This window comes from Carassius auratus, chromosome 25 (assembly GCF_003368295.1).
Source record: "Carassius auratus strain Wakin chromosome 25, ASM336829v1, whole genome shotgun sequence".
Lineage (NCBI taxonomy): Eukaryota > Metazoa > Chordata > Actinopteri > Cypriniformes > Cyprinidae > Carassius > Carassius auratus.
The window spans coordinates 5,463,435-5,490,109 of record NC_039267.1 but is presented as its reverse complement, the minus strand read 5'-3'; the positions used below and the strand labels follow the sequence as shown (position 1 = coordinate 5,490,109).

The window sequence follows — 26,675 nt, the reverse complement described above, 5'->3', positions numbered from 1 at the left end:
GTTTTTTTTTTAACCTGGACTGACTGGCTTATTAAAATGTTCATGTCGTAGAATATTCCTGAAGCCTGTGAAGCTTTTTTTCTTTGGTGTGTAAGTAGCAGCCAGTGGCTGTTATTTGAGCCCAGTCCTTAGGGCTAGCAGGTGGCCTGAACGGCAAAATGAGTGGCAGGAGAGACTGGGCTCAACATTCTTGCCTGGCAGAGGATTTACCTTCCATTCACCCAGGGTTCTCCGCCTCCTAACGCCTGTGCCCTTGTCTGTCTGTCTTTGGGGGCCTCCTCACCCCCTCCCACAATCCACTGGGCTGTCAGCCACAGTACCAGATTAGAAGCTTGAAAGGAAATTGCAGAGTCTTGTCATCCTATCTAAGAGGGCAAAATTATTTAGATGCTGGACATTTCATGTATGTTCCATTGACACAGGAAGTGGTCAGTTTTTGATCAATCCAAATTGAAACATTTCCACTGCTCGATCTCATTCCAAACTGACCAGTAAAAACTCTTGCTGCACTGCACCAATGTATCCGTCAGATGTGCTAATAGCTTCTCACAGGCTTGAGAGTAAACATGAACTCGATAAAAACTTTGCAAAGAGGTCCCTCAAGGAATCATTACGAAATGCCAGCCTCAGTTTCCAGATGACTGCACCATTTCATGGACTCGGTACCCTTTCCTATTTTAGGGGATAAAGCGGATGTTAAAAAAGGCGCAATAGACCTGCACTTCTGGCATTGCTGTTGGCATAGCCGTCCTATAAAAGAGGTTCAATACATGCTTACCAGAAACCATATTTGATTTTCTTCTTCATTAAGAATAATTTTGATCAGATTGAGATTTCTAGGGTCAACAGTTTTATAAATTGCACTTTTTTTTTTCTTTTTTAGATATTGTAGAATGACTATTTTGGTTTACATCCCCAAAAAAAACAAAAAACAAAACAAAAACAGTTTTCAGCTTATTGACTATTGAGTGCTTATATCAAATGAAAAAGTGTGTTTGCTAGTAAAATTTTAAAAAATTATTAACATCCAGTATTCATGAATTTCCTTTCATTTGTTCCAATGTCCTTAATATTTTAGTTAGGGTTTAATTTCTTATTTCAATATGAACTAAAATTCCCCAATGCTACCACAAATCTAACACATCAATTATATCTGTGTAGGAGCAGGAAACCTCATGCAATGGATAAAATTACTAATTTAAGAGGCATTTCAAAAAAATCCATGCAGATTTAGCTTGAGCATTATAAGATTTGGCTAATAGTGTAAAGCTTGTTCCTGTTACGTCAAAAAACCTTGGATGTTTTTGTGGAGGAGTTTTCAGAGAGGAATCCAGGCACTTTTTTAAAACCTCCAGGGTGCTTATGAAACCAGTCTGCAAGCATCAAAAAAATCATTTATTCAAACCCTTCAACTGACTGAATGAGCAACAAACATCTACCGACCGGTATTAGGCACCAGGAATTCAGTTCACAAGGAAGCCTGTGGGATCTGCTGCATAATCCCAGAAAGTCCCCTTCAAATGGAAATGTTCAGCAGTGAGTCACTTACTACAGAAGATAAACTTCCCCCAAAACACAATTCAGATTCATATCCCTTTTCAAGAGCTTTAAGACTGTGAGTGAGCAAGAAAACCAACCCCAATGGTTGTTCTGAAATACATTTTCTGGGTTCAATACTAATTAAGTTCAATTAGGGATGAAAAATGACTTGACCCTCCTTTTCTTTAATGTGTTAGATCACCCAAAAATGAACATTGTAATTAAGAACTCACCCTCATGTGGTTCCAAACTCGTAAGACTTTTATTCATCTTTGGAATGAAGACATTTTTGATGAGATTTGAGAGCTTTTTGACCTGCAACTGCCTCGTTTAAAGGGGGGGGTGAAATGCTGTTTCATGCATACTGAGTTTTTTACACTGTTAAAGAGTTGGATTCCTATGCCTAACATGGACAAAGTTTCAAAAATTAAGTTGTACGTTTGAAGGAGTATTTTTGTTCCAAAAATACTACTACTGGTTTGTCACAAGTTTCGGAAAGTTTTTTTCGAGTATGGCTCTGTGTGACGTTAGATGGAGCGGAATTTCCTTATATGGGTCCTAAGGCGCTTCTGCCGGAAGAGCGCGCGCTCCCGTATAGCGGAGCACAGACATTCACTGATCAGAGCGAGAGCGAATTGTCACTAAAGAAGTGTGTTTTTGGTTGCCAGGGCAAGACAACCCATTAACAACAGCATTAAGGGACCAGTGGATGGAGTTTATTTTTACAGAGCATCAACGGAGTTGTGCAAGTGTTTTTGTTTGTTCCCTGCATTTCGAAGATGCTTGTTTTACAAACAAGGCCCAGTTTGACGCCGGATTTGCATATCGTTTATTTCTTAAGGATAATGCAGTCCCAACGAAAAAGGGTCACGATCGTGTTTTGGAACCACAGGCGGTGAGTAAAACTGCTTCAAATATCTCTGTGTTGTTAACTTAGCTATCGGCGCGTAAGCACATCAAGTAAACAACATGCGATGTTGTCATCAAACTGCACTTTCCACATGTACACCTTAGAAAAAAAAAAAAAAAAGACGACATAAAGTGGAACTTAGTCATTTTCCAAAACCGCTAAGCAAATATATACAGTTTCAATACATACTAGAGAAATCCTGCTGTAGTCGTTACGGCTGAATCTGACTGTTAGCCATGGTTTTTGGATGATGGTTTTTTTCCTCACGGTAATGTCACAGCTTCCAGACGCTGTCAACGCAAAAGCCTACTCGCGCTTGTGATTCTTTAGCTCCGCCCACACACCACGCCTCCAGACGCTCGTGTTTTTCCGGGGAAAAATGGTACAGACTATCTTCCTCTTATAAATATAAAAAAACTAAAGACTTTTTGGAGTTATGAAGGATGCTGTACTACTCAATAGATACTAAAGATTAATAGGATATTGAGTGAAAACAAGCATTTCACCCCCCCTTTAAGTCCCAGAAAGGTAGTAAGGACATTGTTAAAAAAGTCCTTGTGAAATCAGTGATTCAACTATCATTTTATGAAGCTATGAAAATACTGCAAAAATAATGAAAAATAAAAATAAAAATGTGCAAAACAAACAAAAATGACTTTATTCAACAATTTATTTTCTTGTGTCAGTCTTCACCGCGCATTCACAACAGTACCACAACATGCATGTGTGCATTCTTCTGCTTGTAAACAAGCTGCAGCACATGTAGTTCTACGTCAAAATGCCAGCACCACACGCACACACATCGTGAAAGGAAAGAGAAGAAATCATTAAATTACGTCATTTTATTATTTTTATTTTTTCTTGTAGCTTCATAAAACTACTGTTGAACCACTGATGTCACATGGACTATTTTAATGATGTCCGTACTACCTTTCTTGGCCTTGGATGTGTCTGTTGCGTTGCTATGCAGGGTCAGAAAGCTCTCGGATTTCATCAGAAATATCTTAATTTGTATTATGGGTCCTTTGGGAAAATTTGCTAACTCTTTTTAAAAACAATCAAAAATGGATGTTGAGGGTTAGGTGTTTAACATGGGGACTGGGTGAATGGATGTAGAAGCAGAAATATGTGTGTATTTGATCAAATATGCACACGTTTTTGTTGTACACATTTAATTTTTGTTGTTAATCTCTATTATTGAAACTATAAAGCAGTTTAAAACTGTACCTTTTTAGGGCTAAGTTATTTACACTAAAATCATGTTAACAACATGCATATTTATATTTATCTTGTGACTGTACTACTGAAGCAGCGAGAATTTTAGTGTTTACAAAAGGGCACTATTTTAAGTACCTCACTGGAACCCAGATTTGTTTTGCTATATTTTTATTTTTATTTTTTTACAGAAGGACTAACTAGTTGAAATTCATCAACATTATCCCACAAAGGCTTTCGACAGAGCTTAACTTGTATTAAACCCAGAAAATTCCTATTAAGTTGATCCAGCATTCAGTTACAAAGGAAAATGGTAAGAACATCAACACCCTCATCATCCATCATGTACTCATCATGTGCAATTTTTTCCCTTTACTGCTTTTAGTCACAAACACATAAATTAAATGCATTTATCAAATGTTTAAACCTTCAATAAATCTTAAAACTAGAAGTACTTGGTAATACGTTGTGCTGTAGAATCTATACAAGTTCCAGGTTCAAATCCCTTTCACAGATACTTAAATAGAAGTACCACAGGCATTTTACATCCTGCTTGAGTAAACTTGCACTTTCCCATGGGGATGTTCTTCATTTCTGTAGATGTTTCAGATGTTTTGTTTTAAACGCAGTGTCTGTAAGGCGTTTTGGAAGCAAAATGAACATGCTGTACTGCCAAACAATGTGAAGAAGAAAGTTTCATGAAGTGAAATCATGCTTTAGTAGTCATTTATCATAGTTCACTGGAATGTTCTTGACCTTGATGGATTGCAAAAGAGTTTCCAAAGAGTAGGTATTGGCATAAGAGCATATAGTGTCTTTGTGCCTCTGATTTGGCAATGAACAAGCATGGCATGAGTTAGCGTTGTGCTGTAGGGAGAAGGCCTTTGTGGCCTCTCTTCTGGAGATTTTTCAGCTCTTCTCTGTGGCTCCTCTCAGCAGTGGATAGATGGTTTGTTTTCGAGAGTGGCCATGACCGACCGCAGCCACACCACACTCACCCAGCAGAGGTGCTTCACGCCAGCCAATGACAATCCAGCCCTGTTGTCATCCATTCAGTGTGGCTAGAAGACAGGGCACCTGCAATGAGAGACAGCACAGTATAAAACCAGATTTTCCCAGAGCTCAAAGCCAAACGCTGTAATTTGAACCCAGCCAATGCACTCCAACTTCATGCAAACGTAAACGTCATTTAAATTGACTGGTAGAAATGTCAGGGATGAAAGAATAGCACATTTCTGGTGCCTCTCTACCTTGCTATCTACTTTCACCGCTTGGTCAATCCAAGCAAAGAGTTTGAGGAATGGAAACTAAAGCATAGTTTGATTTACAAACAATGCATGTGTGAAGAATGTAGTCTGATTCACCTATTTCTCTGAGTTATTCTTTTAGTAAATAACAATAAAAATACAACAATACAGTCTAACCAAAGTAAATGTATTCTTTACATGACTCCTATGAACTGTAGGGGTGTCGAAATGAATCGTTTCTACAATGCATTGCGATACAAATGAGCACAATTTGGTATCTGTTCAGTAACGTAACATAACCTATTATAACATACAGATGCTGTTCTGACGTCATTTGTTGCATACAATGACATACAATGGCAGGGAAGGCGAAACGCGAATGCTCCAACTACTTTAAAAGCCGACATCTGGGCACATTTAGGCTTTTATGAACAACCTGGTAAGCACGAGCTGGAGAAGACTCAAGCTGTGCGTAAATCATGCAACACACAAATAAAGTATGCAGGGGGTAATACCACTAACTTGACAAACCACGCCAGCCGTTCTCACCCTGAGCTGTTAACGCCTGTTGACCTCAAAGCGGCTAAAATAGATCAAATGATATCAACGTTGCCTCCTAACTTAGAGAGAGGGCAGTGAATAAACAGTGCAGTGTCAGCTTTTATTGAAAAGGACATACAGCCCTTTTCTGTGGTGGAAAACCCTTGATTTTGCCACCTGTTGAATACACTGGAGCCCCCTCAAGGAGCCACTTTTCAGAAGAGATTATGCCGGAACTTAACCACGAAACCAAAGCTCAAATTATGACATCAATGAGCCAATGATGTGATTTCTGGACTTCCTTACATTAACGAGGACTGGAAGATTTTGTCACATGTGCCGCAAACAAGAGCCATTTATGAGTCTCACATGGGTGCTCATCTGGCAGAGCTACGGTCTCATGTTGTGGAGGAATGGCAGCTAACAGATAAAGATGATGTAGTACTTGTGACAGATAATGCATCGAACATGACCGCTGCAGCTCAATTTCGAAACATTCCCTCATGTAAAATGCTTTGCACATACGCTGAATCTCCTAGCGTGTGCTTAAAGTGGCCACCCTCTCCAGGCTTTTGGGCAGAATTAACAAATTCTTCCATCACAGCACCACAGTGAGCCACTGTCTGAAAGTGAAACAGCAATGCCTTGGCCTGAGAAATCATAAGCTGATAACTGATGTTGCAACAAGGTGGAACAGCACATACGAAATGGTTGAGAGGTTCTTGGAACAACAACCTGCAATTTGTGTCACCTTGCTGTCACCAGAAGTTAGAAAAGAAGAGACCGATCTGTGCACTCTTACTGAAACGGATGTGACAAATCCAGAGGATGCGGTGAGGGCATTAAAGCCAGTGAAGGATGCAACAACACTGACGTCAGAAGAGTGCAATCCAACAGTGTCTCTCATTGCTCCTCTAAATGCACTCTAAACTCCTCCAGAATATGCCAGAGTCCATCGGAGACGCGCACATAATTCATGAGATCAAAAATGCAATCAGAACCGATCTCCTGAAGAGCTACAACAGTGAGTCGGAGAAGAGGATCCTTCATACAGAAACTGCCCTGAATCCCCGATTTAAGGGAATGCATTTTCTCTCAGAAGAGGAGAGATTGGAGGTAATTCTATCATGTTTCTTGTACACTATATAAAATCAAAACGCATTTAAACACTCATTATATTAATAGTAGCTTAAATTAAGGAATAATATTTGATTAATATATATAATTTTTTTTAATTAAACTTTAAACACAGTTAAAATGCTTGTATATGTGAGCTGTTGTATTGACGGAGTTCACTGTCTACTAGTTTAATCGTATTTTCAATTATTGTGTTCAAACACCGAATGAGTGTACACCTAGAAGGACAGACGTGGATGGAGCACCTGAAGGAACAGGAACTCCAGGAGAAGGAACATCCATGGAGGAGAGCCCCTCTGCTGCTTCCAAATGAAAGGCCTCATCTCTGCTTGTAGGTTTTCTGGAACAGTCTTTCGCTGACACTGAATGTACAGTAGGACCCAAGACCTCTACGTCATTGCTAAAGAGGAAATGGAAGCATACTGCAAAGCTCCATCTCTTCCTCTCATTGAGGACCCTTTGAACTGGTGGCGATACTTGTGTATCCCAGGCACAAGCTTGTCTGCAGAGTGAATTGTGGTCACTGCTGAAAGAGGCACTCTTAAACAGTGTTGGGCACCGGCAACTATGTAACCGGTATGTACTAGAACTAAATCAGCATGCAGATTTTGGTACCTCATTTCGGTGCCACTTAAAGGGATCGATTTAAATATTTGTTCTGGTTTTTGATTAGCTCCATGAAATGGACACAAATTCCTGATTCGCGTCAGAGTCAGTGCCATTTAAATTTCTTACGAAAATGGCAGCAGACTTTGTCTCCTTCCCGTCTTTCAGCACACTCTTCAATCCTCAGACCACGGCGAAGCAGCCCGAGCAGACTCGAACAGAAACGGAGGACAAAAGGTGTGTTTATCGATAGATAGTTATAATATATGTATCTGTGCAGTTTTGTCATAATACGGTTTACAAAAGGTCATGAGGGAGCAATTGGTTTTACCATCTACTCTAAAGTTTTTGCTATTCAATTCAGGTTTATTTGTATAGCGCTTTTTTACAATACAAATCGTAACAAAGCAGCTTTACAGAAAATTATGTTTCTATAATATTTAGTAGTAGCTTATAATACTTACTATGCTAGCATGATGCTATGTCCACTGCCATCACACCACAGCCATTCCTTTAGCGAAAATCTAGTCCTTAACACGCATATTTATAAAATGTATGATCATGTTTCTATTTTCTTTTGTAATATGTAATATTTAATATAAAACATATTACAGTGCATGTGGCATCCCAAACATTCATTCAAAGAACTGATCAAAGACCGTGACAGACAGCACTCAGTCAATTCAATCATTTTAGCCTAATATCAGAGTGATAGACAAAGATACAGTAGAAATATTGTGTGATTTTTGTATTAAATATTGTTTTATATTAAATAATGACCCAGATCGTGAAATACATTTATTAGCCTTAGAGTAAGGGAAGCACAACTCGGGAAATGAGAGCATCCAGGGATCATGTGAATGCTCTGTATATTAATTTTAAATATTTGTAATGTTCTTTAATGTTATCCATAGTTTCTTCTTTTTTTAAAGTATCGGTTCTGGCACCGTTTAGGCACCAGTACCATTTTGCACCGGTATCATAAAAAACACTATCGATAACAAACCCTACTCTAGATCCGTGAGACCAGTGTAAGTTCACACCAATAATGAACTGGGTTTTATAAATGGACATAAGCTATTATAACTGAAATATATCTAAATGACTGGAATAAAATCAAGATCTTGTGAATCAGTATCTAATCTGTATCGATACCCAGCCAAATATATTAGCTGCTGTGTTGCAATAACAGATTTAAAATCAAACAGACAAAATGAGACCGATTATGAAACCAGAACTGACTTGGACGAAGTAACGGAATCAGTTAAAAGCATCTTTAAACCTTGGCTGTTGTTGTGTCTGTGGAGAGCGGATGGGATTTGTAATCTCAAAGCACTTAAAATGAGCCTTCCACCTAACACCCTCTCAACATCCCAATGCTTATAGAAGATTTAAAATCAATCGCTTAAATCAGCTTCATATCCCACCAGTGAAGCTTGCCTCTAATTCAATTCTCATCACCTCCACCACATTGTAATTTAATGCTAATGCCTCCCCCTTAAAGGGGTGTAAGTGTGTTAAGCCACAACAATGAAATCATTCTATTGACGTATCCATCAAAACTGACTGCTGCTTTTTATAAACCAAAAACAAAGTAAATATTTTGCAGATCCCCAGCCGTGGGTTTCACCTTATATGCATCCATCTGCTTTTGATTCATTAAGTGTGAGATTCTGATCTGGCAGAAAAGCTTCCACATGCTCTTGGAGGGAACACAGAGATGACATTGGTTTTAAAATACATTTCACATATAGAGGATAAAACGGTCTACTGAATTTTCTATAGAAATTATGTGCTTATGATGTGTTGGCTTAGGTGAAAAGCTCAAGGGGAATAACTGAGATTAGTCAAAGTACTGGGAAATATTGTACATTAAAAGTCTAAACAAATCTTGATTTAAAAAAAAAAAAAATTATATCTTTTGAATGAAAGCATTAACGTGACTTTAAAAAAAAAAAAATATAAATTATTACTTCAGTCCAACTGAAATGCAAATGTACGTGTTTGCTAGGAAAACACTAATGTTTGGACAAGACCATTACAGTTAAATGGTTCAACATTTCCTCAGAACTGGCACATAGTCAAATTCAATAACACACTTCTGTGTAGATCTGTTAAACATGTTGCTAACACTATAGGCTTATGCTTATCAAAAACAGACTTGATGGAAGGGTTAAAGTAGACATGGCACTACTAATGCGGTGATGCTAAAGGATAAATTTAAGGACTGATTACAGTGTGCGGTGCCATTTCAGGAAATGGAGAGCTGCTGCCATAACTGTGTGCACTTGAAATGTGCAAATCCACAGCTAGTTTAAACCGGGCACATCGACCAGGCAAAGCTTATCCAGCCTTTACCCAACTGTGTCAATGCTTGGTGGGTCAGAGAGGATGAGACGCATGGGAAATCCGGGCTTTTGCTACCTGTATTGGCCTGTTTCCACCAGTTGGAAGAACTGTGGACACATGCCAAAACATCATGTTTCCTGCTTTAGTAACATGAATGCCACAAAGAGAGCTCAGATTAAAACAGCCAAATCCAATTTATGGGCTCTGCAACAGCAAAATAATTAGCTGGTTTAGTTTTTCTAAATGCCCCTCCTTTACGTGTTTGGGACAGGAGGTTGTGGTGTTTGGCAAAGGGTCAGGACTGTTCCTACTGGCAAATTACCTGGATTAGTTTAACACAATGCTGCCCAATGAAACTGCCCTGTTGGCAGAAAAAGCAGTAACAAAGTCTTATTGAGGACATATGGCATGCACTAAAGCAAAAAGTCAAAAGGGGTGTCATTACAAGTCAATGCCTGGACATTCCATATTGTATTTACCTGAAGCTTCTGGTTGTAATTAAAGACCTGGAAAGTCATCAGGTTTGATGCTACTTTTAAAAAGCATTACCAGTGCGTACTTTGGAAACAACTATGGTGTTGTTTGGGCAATTTCTGATTGTTTATGCAGTGGTCACTCTAAGGAAAACAGGAAACTGTGGTAGCAATTTACTTCTGAAATTACACACACAAATGCTAGCTGATTCCATCAAACAGGGCTTCAGGAGATTCCCAAACAGAAGTGGTTTGAGAAGTCCAATGTCAAAGTTTTATGCAGAGAAAGGTCTTTGTTTAGATTAAGTGCTGGGGGTGGGATAGTAACTCAAAGAGGAAATGGCCTGAAACCTTACATACAAAATGTAGACTCTTTAGTCCAACTGAAATCATACCAGTCCAATATTTTCAAAAGTCAGACTAAAGCATTTTTTTGACAACAAATGACACAAACTTGGAGACAAGATTGCAGCAAAAGCATGATATACTTCTGAATTGCATCTTCCACTCAGGTTGAAAAAAAAAATGGTTTGGTCAAATATTCTGTGGACTGATGCAACAAAAGTTTAACTTTTTGGAAAGTGTGTGTTCTGTTACATCTGGCGTAAAACCAACATAGCATTTCATAAAAAGAACATTATACCAACAATCAAACATGGTGGTGGTGGTGGTGGTGGTACTGTGATGGGCTGCTTCAGGACCTGGATGCCAAAATTGATGGAACATGAATTCTGCACTGAGTGCACTCTATCAGAAAATCCTCAAGGGGAATGTCAGGCCTTCAGTTTCTGACCTCAAGCTCTGGAGCACTTGGGTTATGCAGCAGGACAATGATCACAAACACACCAGCAAGTCCACCTCTAAATGGCTCAAAAAAAAAAAAAGAAAAATTACGATTTTGGAGTGGCCAAATTAAAGTCTGGACTTAAATCCAATTGAGATCCTGTGGCATGACCTTAAACCATCCATTCATGCTCGAAAACCCTCCAATGTGGCTGAATTAAAACGATTCTGCAAAAGAAGAGTGGGCCAAAATTTCTCTACATGGATGTGAAAGATTCATTGCCAGTTATCACAAAAGCTTGATTGCAGTTGATGCTGTAAAGGGTGGCACAACAAGTTATTAGATTTACTTTTTTTCACATAGTGCCAGGCACATATGGACAGCTTTTTTCCCTTGGTAGATGAAATAATTATAGATAATATAATCATTTCAAAACTGCATTTTGTATATACTTTGGTTATCTTTGTGTAATATAAACATTTGTTTGATCTTAATCATTTAAGTGTCTTGCAAAAAAAAAAAAAAAAAAAAAAACTTTCACACCACTTGCTTCTCAATTAATTAGAATGTTGTGGAAAATTGAAATTTCAAATTGTGAAACTTGTGTATTAAATAAATTCAATGCACACGGACTGAAGTGAATTAAGTTTTGGTTCTTTTGTGATGATTTTGGCTCAAATTTAACAAAAACCCACCAATTCACAACTCGCATCTCAGCAAATTAGAATATGGTGACATGCAAATCAGCTAATCAACTCAAAACCAGTCAACTTTTAAACCAGTCATTTACCAAGAAATATTGGAGCACTTCATGCTTCCTTCTGCTGACCAGCTTTTTGAAGATGCTGATTTCATTTCCAGCAGGATTTGGCACCTGCCCACACTGCAAAAGCAACAAAAGTTGGTTAAATGACCATGGTGTTGGTGTGCTTGACTGGCCAGCAAACTTACCAGACCTGAACCCCATAGAGGAAAATGAGAAACAAGAGACCGAAAATGCAGATGAGCTGAAGGCCACTGTCAAAGAAACCTGGGCTTCCATACCACCTCAGCAGTGCCACAAACTGATCACCTCCATGCCACACCGAATTGAGGCAGTAATTAAAGCAAAAGGAGCCCCTACCAAGTATTGAGTACATGTACAGTAAATAAACATACTTCCCAGAAGGCCTAAAAATGTTTTTTTATTGGTCTTCTGAAGTATTCTAAATTCTTGAGATAGTGAATTGGTGGGTTTTTGACATCGTGAGCCCAAATCATCACGATTAAAAGAATCAAAGACTTAAACTACTTCAGTCTGTGTGCACTGAATTTATTTAATACACGTTTCACAATTTGAGCGTTTCACGATGAACTTTTCCACGACAGTCTAACTATGAGATGAACTTGTAAATGTTTTATCAAATGTTTGACAATGCGTGGTTAAAATTTGGGACAAAAAAAAAACATTTTGGGGGGAATAAAAGAGATACAAGTTTCACATTCCCTACCATCAAGCTCTTTCCTTTATTTATTTATTTATTTTATTTTTAAGGGCATTGAGCTCCAAGTCTATAAAAAATGTATAACTACCATGAAACGAGATGGTTTTCAGCAAGGCTCTCTGATTATTACTAATAATGTCAAATTAAGATTCTGGGATTCAATTATCCGGCTGTCTAAAATGATACACAGCTTTCTGATTACATTAAGGTACTCCTCTGCTTCTCCCTGGCTGCTGCAGATTTTAAAATATTTATAAGCTGAAAATGGAATCCCAACCCTGTACAGCCCTTTAAATGATTTATGAAGCTTATTCTTCTCTATGTTTTGTTTCTCATAATGACACACGTCATTCCACCATGGAGACCAACAGTCATTTTAAGTGTGAGACCATAGAGCTGCTCACCTCCATTAATTCATAACTTAATATCTTCACTCAATAAGAGTTCAAAACACAGCAGCCTTTGCATTTATCACCCACTTCTTAATTTACTTTACCATTGTGGAGAAGGCTGCCAGGCTGCACAGGGTAAAGAGACAAATAAGAGAGTCTAGGAGGACTATTATAATGCTTGAAGAAATTGAGATCTACCTTTGCTAATGTAATATTTTTGAGCCAATCACGTGAACCGTAAATAATCACTCATGATGCATAATGACATCTCAACTGTCGAATGTAAACATGAAAAATCGGTCTTGAGCCCCAAGCTGTGAAGGCAGCAAATAGAAAAATATCAGTTTAAATATAAATTTAAGTACTCTCCAAAAAATATTACTGTAATATGAAATATTGCCATTTTGCCAGAATTGTTTTTTTTTTTTTTTAAATGCTCGTCAATGGAAAAATACTTTGCAGCCAGATGGTGTACTTACAACGTCTACCAGCAGAGTCTAGCGGGGCCATGCTAACCGGCTAAGCTTTAACCCTTTGGTTGGAACCTGGTTAACTACGTTTATGCGCTTCCTGTGGCCGTTTCTGGAGCACGCCACTGCTGCCAACATCCTTCGGCAAGCCTGCCAGGGCGTCCTCCAGACATTCTGATTTTGTGCCCCCTGGGGCTAATTATAAAACCCAGCTTTTGCTGGGCCACCTGCTTCACTGTGAAATGAAGCGCTTGTGGTGTGAACGAAGTCGCTGGCTGATGAAGAGTGTTAATGATTACTCACAGAAGTAATCATTTTCTAATCACCAGGGGATGCAATGAGACCACTCTGGTCCCTCCCCAGGCAGTCTAATTTAAACGACACAAGTGAGATATGTTCAGCTGACTGTTATGACGCATTCTTAGAGGCCATCGACACAATTGTAATTCCTCAACATTAGGTTTAAGCAGCTACCTTTGCTGTCTGACATAAATAGTTATGCACGCTTATACTTACACTGACTTCATGCAGACAAGAGGCTCGCTGACTTCTGAGAAATGCAGTTTATGCATATGTTGTTAGTCTGTATTATCCCTAATCGTCATAAGTGCTGACGAATAAGATATGTTAGCAGAAATGATGATGAGTTTAGGATGCCTATAGAAGTAAAGTTATTAGAACAAAGTTTAATGCATTTCATTTAGTCAATAAGCATTAATTATTTATAGTTCAACGCAAATGATGGTTTTACATTTATATGCTTTTGTTTTACGGTAACATACAGTAGCATGCCAAGGAGCTTATTAATGGGAGTTTCCTTGTTTCTTTGGAGAATTAAATGATTATTAAAAACTTAAAGCAGACCTAAAAAAATAGTAAAATTCTGTATAATGAGGCACTGAAATTTTAGCAAAATATTAATTCAAATTAGCCTTTCGTTTGGAAAAACAAAATTCTATTTTGGATATTTATGTAGAGGCTCCATTACAATTTTTGTATAGTAAATCTACAACTTTAAGGTTCATGAAACCCCAGAACAATTTTATTTTAGATGTGAACCGATATGTCCAGACTGCATTAGCAATAGCACTCATAAATGTTATCAATTAAGAGGAAACTGATTATTTTTTCATCTTTGAGCAATTTCATTCTTCCAGGTTGAAAAGCAAAGTCAAGGATGTGACGTAAAGCCCTCAATGTGTATTATAGATGGGCTGCAGGGGAAGGAGAGTGCCATTTCTATGTCACTCGTTCTGAGCGTTACGATGCGACCAGAACTGTTTGAGTGCAGGTTGATGATTTTTTTTGTGTTATACCTACACACATGGAAAATATGTTTGTAGCAAACGTTTTGTACTGGACAGCTTTGTGCATTCAGGACTAGTGGAATCTGTGTTTGACGATAGCCTTGTTTTAAAGAAAGATGCTATACCAATTCCTACATCCACTACTAAAATTATGTTTTGTTTCGATTTACTATTCTAGCATTAGCATGCAAGCTAACTGCACTTCAACAGGTTCGCCTTCACATTCTCCTGCATATATATATGTGAGGGTCCAAAGGTTAAAATTAAAGGGTAAGTTCACCCGAGAATGAAAATTAGTTCATGTTCTAGGTGTGTGTGACGATATAAAGTGCACGCATCTGTAATAAAACTTATAAGTAACAAACTTTTTTGACTTCCAACATAAGAAATAGTTCCTCTAATGAAATGGGTCTTTGCTAATGCACCTACATCCAAAGTGACTGATTGCTTCTGGGGATGGGAACTTCAATGCACAATTGGGAAATGCAATTGTGCAAATTCTGCAAATTTACAATTGCATTCCAATTGTGAAACACATTGTCCTTTAGCCACTGAAAATATTCAGCAAAAGGTAGCATAAAACACAATTTTCAGATGAAACTTTTCAGTGGTCAAAATTTCAAGAGCTTTATATGGTCCATTTGATGAGAAAAAAAAACTGTTCCAGCAACAATAAGCACCCTCTCCCTAAATCTCTCCACACTGAGTCCCTCATTGCAGTCTGTAATTACAGAGATTAAACCACTTTGTGCTCTCACTCTACCTAATAGCCAATTGACAGAAAAAGCTTTGTAATGTAGATTACTAATCAATATTTCAATGGCTCACTAGTGCTGACACATCACTCTGATCCTAAGTAGGAACTCATGAGACGTTTAAGCCTCAACCTTCAACCCTCTTGAAGTTGTCCTTCAATGACATCCACTGCTCTATAATACTGCTAGACATCATCCAGATGGTTTAACAAGCCAATTTTCTCTTTGCTTTCAAAAAAGGCTGCCAAGCCGAGTTTAGCATTTTGGCACACAGCTATCTTGACAGAAATCACTGTTTATGTGTCAAATGTCGACAGCCTGCTGAATTCAGTTGCTCCTCTGCTTGGAATTATGATTTAAGCAGTTTTCAAAGGAAGCACCTACAATACAAAACGATTTGGTTGTGTGTGAGTGTATAGAACAGATACAGATCAGAACTGACTGGAGTACACTGAAAATGAGAGAAATGCCAAAAACTTACCCAGATCAGATCCATACACTTCAAATGGAGGCATCTAGGCAGGAAGATGTTTCCAGGTACTAACAAATGCAGTTGGAATCAGTGAGTAAGGCACGGTAGTGATACTGTTCCAACTATCTGATGTTGGATCATAGCAATCCAATGTTTTACACCGCTGTGTACCAAAGTATCCGCCGACCACATAGAGTTTATTACCAGAGGCCACAGCATGGCAGCTCATTCTTTTAGAAGTCATATCACCAACACGCGTCCATTGATTGGTCTCACAATCAAATCGGTAAGCGGATGCTGCGGTGAACTCTGTATCACCACCCATTATGAATATCTGACTGCCAAGGACAGCAGCGGCGGTGTATCTCCAGGGTTGCGGGCATTCGGCAGCTATAGTCCAACGATTCTCAACAGGGTCATAGCATTGGACCTTTGAAGCCTTGTCCCTGTGTATGGTTGTTCCACCAAACACAAAGAGTTTTAGCTTGGCGCTGACCACTGCTGCATTGCTGACACCATCCCTAAGTGGTGCCATCATTGTCCATTTGTTGGTTAGGGGGTCATACCGCTCAACCTGTTTGAGAGATACTGAAGGGGAGGCTGGGAAGACACCTGCTATAGCAGTGTGACCCCCAACAACATAAAGGCAGTTTTCAAGTTCGGCTGAGCCATGTCCAAAACGTGCAATAAGCATAGGGGCACCTTTCGACCATTCTTCATGTACTGTGTCATATATCCAAACATCCTTCGACACCCCATTTTCCGACCCCCTTCCTCCGGTCACATAAACTTTGCAGCCAATGGCACATGCACTGAACTCCTTCCTGGGACTGGGAAGATCTGATTTAGGGATGATCTCTTTTGCTTTATGATCCACTTGGTAGATCTTATCACACATAAATGTCTGACCCCCAAGAATGAGCAGTGTGTGCCCAGCCTTGCGAGGCCTAGCGCATGGGCTGGTGACAATGCCGTCATTCTGCAGGATCTTTTTCTTGCACTGCATGGCCTCATCAACTATCTGTCGGCTCCTTTTATCGGACATCACAAGTTCCTCGCATGCCACAGCCTCAATGAGACATTCTGAGGGTAGCAGTGCAAGGCGTAGACCTCGCAGCAGTTCAGGAAGGTAGTCTCTGCGGCTGTCTAGGTCATACCTAACCCAGCGCATGACTGCATTGAACACAATTTGTTCGTCTTCAACCTCCAGCTCATCACTAAGAATGAGATCCAGAAGCTTGTCTTTCGAGAGCCCGCAGAAGTCTTCAGTGTCTCGAAGAGTCTCAAAGTGGATGAGGCACATCCTCCACGACAGTTCATAAAGGCGTTTGCACTGATGGGCGTCGGAAAGCAGCATCATCCCTAAGCAGTTAGAAGCATGCAAATTCTTCTCCAAAAATTCTGCCGCTGCATCACGGATGTCATGAAACTGCAGCATATCTCCAGCCTCGAGAAGTGACTCTGCGTTCTCCTCATTGATGATGACACGTGAGGAGTAAGCAAAGTCCAACAGCAGCTCCAGAACTTCTGGGTGAACACTGTCTCGAAAGTTAACCTCACTGTCAAGGCTTTCACGAAGGCCACCGCTAAACATGGCCTCAAAGTAGCGACTGCAAGCGGCAAGCACAGCTCTGTGACAGGGAAAGGAGCGGTCGCCTGCCCATAGTGTCACATCTGTGAACATGCACTGTTTGCGCAGGGTATTGAGGTGGGTGAGCACACTGTCTGGATGAGATGGCTTGTGGAAGAGCGAAATATTCATAGAGCCTGTGCTCGTCCTGGACTTGCGGTTTTCATGGACGCTGACTGACATCTTTTCCAGCACGTCCAAATTTTCACTGGTTCCAATACCCCGAACTAGGAAAATACAAAAGCACAACAAAGGAGGTTAGCAAGTGCTCTATAAAGGTATTTTCAGTATTGCTGTGCATGTTTATGCTCTGCAATAAAATCACCACTGAGAAAGTAGTTATGTACGGTGCTTTATCAACAAAATTTATAGCCAACTAGTGCCACTTTTATTTTTCAGCTGCAGACAACACAACTGTTGGTTTTGGACTTTTTGATGATTAGCATTTACTTAAATGTTGTAGTGTTTGGGTTGAAATGGCTGCGAAATCATTTTAAGCTTTTTTTTTTCTTGTGTATAATGTCCCGAGACTGAAAATGTATTGCATGAAAGACATTCTTCATAAGAAAACTTTGCTTGATATTCAGAGCTCCTTCAGTAATATTACTTCCAACAGTTGAGTTCCCTGTAATTTGTTCAGAGGATCTTAGAACTGTAATCCTGCTTTACACTTTAAAGCCAACACAAAGAGCACAATTAATCAAGTCTAATTCTCACATTTTAGGTTGACAGATTGTGATCAAGTTTAGATTCATAAGTCACTGATCCTTTGTTTTTGACAAAACCTTGAGAAAACTATGCAATAAATCCAATCAGATCCTTAAAATTAACACCTAAAGAAAACAAACATAAGAGTATCCCATCTACACTAATCAATAGTAGTTTTATTAAATTAAATGAGACCTTCCTGATGAATAAAAATGCAAGAATTAAAAAGAGAGCATCTATAATAAACTGAGGAACCTAATTATTCATGTTCTGATTCTATCGATCTTGTGTACAGCACAGTTTTTCCAAGTAATACAACTATGTCTTCATAAATTAATTTTAAATTAAACTTGTACTTTCTCTCTTATAGCAGTAAATTTACTTGAGTTTTGTAACAGTAAGCGTCAAGCTTTTTCAAGTGCAAATGAGAACATGAAAATTTAGGTACTTGATTTACAGTGCAAAAACGCAATTGGAAAAGCAAAGAAAATGGTATGCAGTTACCATAGAAAAATCATTTCAATGTAAATTATATTAATCAAAATGAATAACGATCACAAGACTGAAGGGAAATAATTGAGTTACTGCATAACTGTTTTTTTTTTTTCATGCAGCCCTACAACAAAGACAAAAACTAAGGTTTCATGAGCAAAAGTTCAATGGTACAAGTGGCTCATTGTATGAGTTTATGTGCTTGCATGTTAACTTGATCCTTTAACTGAAACCATTTTAGGATGTGCAAGAGAGGGGTGCAAGCATGCACAAATATTGTCGGGGGTCTTTATGGATCACACTCTCGGGATGACATGAAATCACGATGCAGGAGTTTGACCACAAAGGATGCAAGGTCAAGCTATCCGTGCAGAAAGCTATGCAGGGGCATAAGGGCAGCTGGGAGACTGGTAGTGGAGGGGTTGGATGCAGGGCTGCTGATGGGTGAATAAGAGAAAAGGGAGAAAGCAGGTGTCTAAAACCACTTACAGCGGCAAAAACTGCTGACCCACGCACAGGCACTGACAGTGAGGAACTGAGGGGGGGTCTGCATTGGTCCAAAAAGCGTCCCCTCAACAGACCAGGCTGACAGAATCCTTATTGGGGCCAGGGAACAAAAAAAAAAAAAAAGGCAAAGTACACATACAGTAGAAGAAGAAAACTTAAGATGGTCTCCAGTCATTTCTTGCAAGATACAGCACAGCTTTGTGACAATTCCTTAAATTAACAATTATAGCAACGGTGGATTTATACAGGTTTGTGGTTGAATGAAAAGGAGAGAGCTGAAAGCTCACAGCTTGATGAAACTGCCTTGGAGTTCCTGCATGGTTCATCCCATCATCCATGGTAACCATCACTCAACAACGGCATGAGCCATGCCAAAGTTGCTGAATCATTCAATGCAAACAAACTAACTACCTATCCAAGCGGATATTCTCACCAGCATGAATGACACCTTTTAATTGCAATGCCACTGAGAGGCTGAGTAACAAAGGTCTTATTTCTTTGAATGTTCTTCCTTTGTAAACATCTAGACTACTCGGACTAAATAGCCTTTCCAGGTTCTTTTCACAACAGTTCTTGGTATTCCAGTGCTGTATTTCAGTTAGGCTACTGCAATGGAAGGTGGGAGGTGCTCGTAGTGTTTTTACGGAAAGTCAAAAGCTGGAAAACTCGCCGATTTGAACAAGCTCAATGAATCACTGGCCTGCATGGTCCTTCATCAGGACTAAGTACTTCTATCAGCACTCAGGCTGAAACATATTTTACACAAGTATGTGGATGCAGACATTTCTCGCTGTGCAAGCTCGATTTCTCGCACCACTGCTTTACGAAATGTTGTAATACACAGTCCATTATCAATGAGCTGCTATTTGGGGCACTGTAATGAATGTCTTTTGGCTTGAAAAAATAATTAATTGTACCTTTAGGGGTACAACAACTTGTCAATGAGGGAGTACCCCAATGGACAACTTTGTATTGATCCTTATTTTTTCCGGAAATGCTAAATTCATTTAAAATACCCCTTTAACACTTCACTAAATGGTTGCTACAGACAGTACTCACAGCCATTGTTACAGAAAGTTATAGTAGTATGGGCGAACTGGCCATAATTTGGCTGAAATTAAGAAAGAAAGACAATTTACGAAAAGCATGCTAAGCCTTACGTTTAATTCCTTATTTATGATTACAACATAAAGCAGCATTTTTCAACCCTGCAAGGAAGCCCAGAACTGGACATCTGAACATCTCCCTTATTTGACACTCATTTCAGGACACGGAGCCTCTAGAAATGAGCTGACGAGATGAATCAAACATCCAAAATGTTACAGGAACAAAATGGAGAACCATTGGTAGTCTAACGAACCAGGTGAGTAATTAAGGCAAATATGATTGTAATGTTAGGGTCATGAAACCTTTGCAAAAGTAAGCGGCAGCCAATATGCGGTTAGAGAGGCGTTTGTTTACTTAAACTGTGACCAATGCAGAAATAACTGGAATGAACATCAAATTCTACTGCAGGACAAAGATGATACATTCAGGTGCACTGACTTTTATATCATATAAACGTTTTATTAGTATACATCTTCTCTAGGAGCAGGTGTTCTGTGGTTCGGACTTAGGTGGGGGAAAAAAGCAAATAACACTATTCTGTCCGTCGTTAACCCCTCGCCTCAATACACTATGAAAAGTGGTTGTACGTTAACAAGTGTAGCCAATATGGAATACTACTACTACTAATAATAATAATAAAAAATGCGCACCAACTAAAGCTACAGTTAGCCCGCTTCCTATTACGCTAAAAAAAATGTAAAGAGACACCTGCTTAAATTGAGAACTTACACTGTGGTAAATTTTAATTTTAAGATAAAAAGTCACCACAGTTACATCTAAAAAATGACAGATTCAGCTGCGCTTATGTTTATGGCGACCGCTCATTAACGACACTATGAATGAGGAGCTAATGCTGTTAGCGGAGACTCGTAACTCAGCGTACTGACATGCAGAAGAAAGCCTGACAAACTTCTGGCGATTAGAAACACGTTAACGCGCTGCTGTCCCTGTAAGCGATCATTATCTTCCGATTTACACCCATCGGAAGAGACGAGAGGTCGTCACCATTCCCTATCCAGCTCACATCTAATCCAGACTGAGTGTATTGGCTTTTCCAGCTCTACCGAAAACAGGAAGAACAGTGCAGATGTTGGTTAGGGTGTTATTCATCTGAAGCTCTTTTACTTTTTTGCTCTAATACAAGACTATTTTTTAGAAAGACATGGCATACTTACAGTGTTCTGGGCGCTAGTGAGAAATCCTGACGTCGGGCAGTTTCGGAATTAGGGAAGGAGTCATAGTTTTGTTCACCTCTCGTCTGGTTGGCTGTGTTGTGTTACTTTGTTCACATTCCAGTCCTCACTGATGAAACACCGTGGAGTCTCTTGAGGTGATATCCAAAAGCAGAGGAATGGGTTGATTGGCGTGCCGTTGACCAATCACGCAATGAGAATTTATGCAAATATAAATTGTAGCCATTACGAACGTTCCAACCTGCAAGTCTGCGCTGTTTACACTACAAAACAACCAATGGCGGAATAGTGGGAGGAGCGTCCCTGAAGGCGACGACAGCGAATCACAACAATTAGCAGGGAAGTATTATAACTTATAATTTATTATTTAATTATATAATATATCATTTAAAATAGCTACAAAGACGGATCTTCACAACAATTAGCAGTATTCTGGCAAATATGTAATTGCATTTGAATAATGGCCTTTTTTTTTGGAATGAAAAAAGACCGTATTTAGACATTAGATAATATTGCACAATTGCTTAGTGCAATCTATAGTTCTATTCTTTTCCATGTATTTTTTATTTTATGTGTGTGAATGTAACAATTGTAAATGGAAAATTTTTTTGAATGCAATGCTTTTAGCTCCATCTAGTGGGATTGTTCTATAGCTATTATAAAGCAACATAAACCTTGATCTGTTTACCTATCTGATCATAGATGCATGTAGACGCATGTTTTAATGCAAACTCAATGTTTGATGGACCCTGCTGAAGTGAACTCGTATATTATCTAATGTCTATATGATTGCATATAGTATAGTTAACCTTAAAAAAAAAAAAATGCTTCTTCAGGCGATAGACTACTTGAAGATCTATCATCGTAAAATTCTTACATTTCTCACTTGTAATATACTTCAAATTGTTTACCTTTCTTTTGCACAATATTAGGTTAATTCATACACATCAATATTTTAAGTTAATCTGTTATATTTATATTTTTAATATTAATGTAGTTTTTTTGTTGTTGAAATAAACAGTTTGTGTTAATGGTCTTTCTGCAAATGAAACTCTGGCATTTCATCTCTTAGTGTTCTGGGTTAATCACTTGAGCCTGTGAATTTTCTAGTCTGTCCCCGTGCTGCTGAAGCATGTGTAATACGATCAAGTTCACTTCGATTTGAGTCTGAATGCGTTTTCTGGGCCAGTGCATTGAGACCACTGCCTTGTACTTGGCTTAGTTAAAGAGATGGTTGAATTTCATTGGTGGCCATAATTAACTATGCTCCATCTGCAAAATCACCAAGGGAGTATCCTCCATTAGTTGTCTAAATCTAATCCGGGACCAAAGGCTCATAAGTGTAGAGAAATGTGCTGATCTTTACTGTGTTAATTCATGCAAGACAGGCAGAGTTTTGACCGCATATGCTGTGGTCATTAGGAGTCAGATCATGAAATTGTAGTACTATAATAAAGCCACAGACTTACTGCAGTGCTTAAACCTTTTTTTTTTACACCAGCAAAAACTGTTGTAAGACTAAAAAGGCACGCAATGTGAGACGCATCTAATTTTAAATGCTGAATACATGCCATATAAACCAGACAGGGTAAGCCAGGTGGCAAAATAGAGGATTATATAGATTAAATAATATTTGTAAATGTCAAGTCAGATTTATTTGTGTAGCACTTTTCACATTTCAGAGCAGCTTTACAGAAAATGGTCATGTTTATAATATCTTAATGTATGTCTGCATGTGTGCAGATTATACTTTTCTATCAACTTTATATGCAATAGTATTACATTTTTGTCAATATATATATATATAGTTTATATCTGCCTGTTTATCTGTCTGCTAAAGACAAAAGCTTTCAAAAGCATTCAGAACTGATAAATCTCAATTTTTATTAAAAGATGGATCATTATCGCAGGCATTACATTTAGTGCGACTTCCACTTGATGAATGACCCTGATGAAAAGATGGTAATGTCCCTCATCATTTTTAACTTTATGCACCACAAATATGCAGCTGGCCACTAAGAGGGCCACGGGAGAGCCCATGGGTTATCTTCACATGACAAATGCGCCCTAATGATATTTAAAGATCACTGTAAACTTTCCAACAGTGCTTGGTTTTATGTAAATTTAACTTCCTATGGTGCACTTGTTGCCAAACAATAAAATCTGACCCACATGATGTACCGCTGGTGCTTTGAATTTCCAATGATAAGTTCTCAATGTGAAACAGTTTGTAGAGAGGTTTTTATGCAACAGAAGTTATGTGTACTCTGTCATAACCCCTGATCTGATTAAAGGTCAGTTTGATCTTTCTAGCCAAGTTCTCTGTGCAAAAACGCAATCTGAACATGGAAGACACACTCCACAGGTCACCTAACCATGGACGTTTTCCCAGTCGTCATCTTAGATTAGAAACCTGAAACAGCACTTAATCAGTTGTAAGTATATTATTATTATTATTAGTCATTCATGCAATATAAGAGTGAGAATTAATACTTACGCATTTATTTATCTATATGCATTTATTTAATCATTTATTTATGTAAACACATTTATCTATCTATATGCATTTCTTTATCTATATCCTTTTATTTAGGCATTTCTTTATCTATATCCATTTATTTAGACATTTCTTTACATGCATTTATTTTTGGCATATATATATATATATATATATATATATATATATATATATATATATATATATATATATATATATATATATATATATTCATTCCTTTTTATCTACTTATGTTTTGTTATATGCATTAAATATTTAATAGTATAGAAAAGGATGCATTCATTTAACAAATATGGCATTTTACACTAAAAAGTACAGTAATTTTGTAATTTATGTAGTCACATTGATCATTTTGCTTCAATAAAAAAAGAATAATAATATATATATATATATATATATATATATATATATATATATATATATATATATATATATATATATATTATATTTTTTGAACTTAAGCTACTTGGTGATGACCATTGTAGACTATATGGTTTTTGGAAATTTTCGATATGTATTCCTTTCATATGTATCACTGAAAGGCGGTAGACTAGTTTGCAGTGTACTAATCCAAGTGAAACTGTGAGGCTTCAGAGCGTCTGGTGTCTTAGTTGCCGTCATCTGGATGACAGTTCATTTAGGCGAGATGCTAATGACACTGGGTCCCTCAGCTGAAACAAATCAAGCATCTGATGAACCCGTTGTGGTTTTGCAGCCCCATATTTACAAGTCTCTAAGTTTTCTGTGAAACTGAATCATGTGCTGAGGACTCCGTGTGATCTGTCACCAGATGGATTTTTTTTTTTTTTTTTTATAAATACATTTAGGAATGTGTTCAGTGGATCTTTGGTTACAGCTATGTGGATCCTCAAACAACATCCCCATATGTGCTTGTTGATTTCTAAACCATGGGCTCCTTGAGGAGATGAGCTTCCTTCGTCTTCCACTCTTCTGGAAGGTTTTCCACTGATGGAACATGACTCCTGGGATTTGTCCCAGTTTAGACTCGAGCATCATTAAGATCAGGGACGGATGTTGAGAATATGGGGTCTTTCTAACGGCTGCTGTCCCAATTCATCCCAAAGGTGTTTAGTAGGGTTCAGGCCTGGGCAATGTGCGGGACTATCAATCATGTTTATGGAAAGTGGGTAGTGTGGTTTCTTTGCCTCCTCTTTTTTATTTTTTTTTCCAATCTGCTGTTAAACTTTTTTTTTTTTACAAAGTGTTAATTAAAACATTTACTAAATACATGTTATTTGTTTGCCTGCATGTATTGTGACCATTAAATGACATCTTCAAATGTCAGAGGGTACTGTTAAATGGGTTTGACTGACCAAAAAGTTAATGGGAATCCGTGGCCTAAATAGTAAATAGCTTCGAAAACAAAATAATTCAAATGACTTAAGATGGCATTGGAGTACTTTCATAACACTTTAAATACTGGGACACACTGGACCCTTTTCACTTTTTTTTTTTTTTTTTCAGAAGTCGAAGTCATCATATTTGGGTAAACTTCTAGTGGTGAATGGAAACTACAAAAACAAGGGAGAAATGGCTTACAGAAGCATGAACATTTTTCCATCTACTCGCAGTATACTGTGGTGGTGGCGTCAGAAAATATACATGTACTATGTAGATGGTGGTTTTTTTAAATCATTTATCATTTTTAGCGCTTAAATGAGTAGTTCACCCAGAAAAGAAAATCATTTCATCATTAACCCAGTCAACGTCAATGACCACCATCAACAGAAAAATAGTATTTGTAGTATTGACTGAAGCATCCACAAATTTTTTTTTTTTTTTTTTTTTTTTTTTTTTTGCGCAGCCTTCTAATTTCTTATGCTCTGATGTTAATCATGATGTTGGTTTGTGCTTGAGTTATTACTGATGGTCAGCCATGACAGCTGAAGGTTTTGCAACCGAAATGCAGAAATTCATTTCACTCTCATAACTTCTTTTCCCTTCTATCTTTCATCATCCAGTAAGGGTGAGATGGGAGTTAACGAGGAGGTAATCTGATGAGGATAGTTTTCTGCCTTTAAATCTTAACTGTGCTTGCAGCAGTAGGCCTTGGCCTTATTTATTTATTTATTTACAGAGAAAGATTTCGAAAAATTGTGAAAGTCGATTTCTATAAAAACATATACTTTATTTATTTTGCGACCAAAGCTTTTCAAAATTGCACTGCTATTGCCTATGGAAAATGATTTGAATATATAATAACAAAATACCAATGTATTGTGAAGCAACTTGATGCTATTTTTCTTTCTGTATTTTTTTTTTTTTTACAACATGTAAATATGAACTAAGCTCTTTATGCAGTATCTTATGTGAGGCAGCATTTGTGTCTGTTTTTATCTTTTCCCCAGAGTCACAGTTCAAGTGAAGCACCTTAATTAATGTAAATGAAACTCTGTTTGAACTCAGTGGCTGTTAATTCGAGACCCGGTCTTCCCATTCCCAACGAGTCTCTTGTAACTCAATGTGTCCTGTCTGCATATATCTCCTCTGATTACCGCTGATGTTAATTGCCTCACTTATACTGGCCAGAGAGTTCATAAAATCTTAAATGAGCTGGGGTTGAAATACAGGCCGCTAAATCCAGCTGTGTATAATGCAAGCACATAGTGCTTACATGTTAATGCCATTTCCTGTCAGGCTAGTCAAGAATGTGCGCTATTAGCTGTCATGACCATGTCAAGAGCTGTCATGACATCCTTCTCCTGTAGTTTATGAGTATGTGAAGTGCAGTGTGACCACAAGAGGGAGATAACCAGCCATGTGTTGTAGAAAAAAACAAATGTACTGTAAATCACTGTGGCTCTCTGCTTTTGTTTCAG

At 38.2% G+C, this 26,675-nt stretch overlaps 2 protein-coding genes across 5 annotated transcripts in view; one reads left to right on the top strand and one right to left on the bottom strand.

Moving 5' to 3' along the window:
- The window catches only part of LOC113043076 (cytosolic carboxypeptidase 4-like), a 200,452-nt gene that overhangs the window by 16,820 nt on the left and 156,957 nt on the right, over window positions 1-26,675 (top strand). Inside the window, exon 1 of one of the 2 annotated variants that reach the window (XM_026202203.1) lies at window positions 23,515-23,752. The exons of the other annotated variant lie outside the window; for it this stretch is intronic. The gene's annotated coding sequence lies outside the window, so the exon portion shown is untranslated. Of the gene's footprint in view, window positions 1-23,514; window positions 23,753-26,675 lie in introns of those variants that run through there. 2 annotated transcript variants of the gene reach the window in all.
- On the bottom strand, window positions 3,421-21,557 carry LOC113043078 (kelch-like protein 25). Of its 3 annotated transcripts, none has more exons than XM_026202204.1 (4): window positions 21,300-21,555; window positions 19,000-19,106; window positions 15,690-17,537; window positions 3,421-4,741 (listed from the first exon to the last, which is right to left on the bottom strand). In XM_026202204.1, exons 2-3 carry the CDS (start codon window positions 19,061-19,063, stop codon window positions 15,724-15,726), a joined length of 1,878 nt encoding a protein of 625 aa, XP_026057989.1. In that variant the 5' UTR covers window positions 19,064-19,106; window positions 21,300-21,555; the 3' UTR covers window positions 3,421-4,741; window positions 15,690-15,723. The 3 variants fall into 3 exon arrangements, with proteins under 3 accessions (XP_026057989.1, XP_026057992.1, XP_026057990.1); XM_026202205.1 differs by lacking the exon at window positions 3,421-4,741 and adding an exon at window positions 13,002-15,588 and having other exon boundaries at window positions 21,300-21,557; XM_026202207.1 differs by lacking the exon at window positions 19,000-19,106 and having other exon boundaries at window positions 21,300-21,552.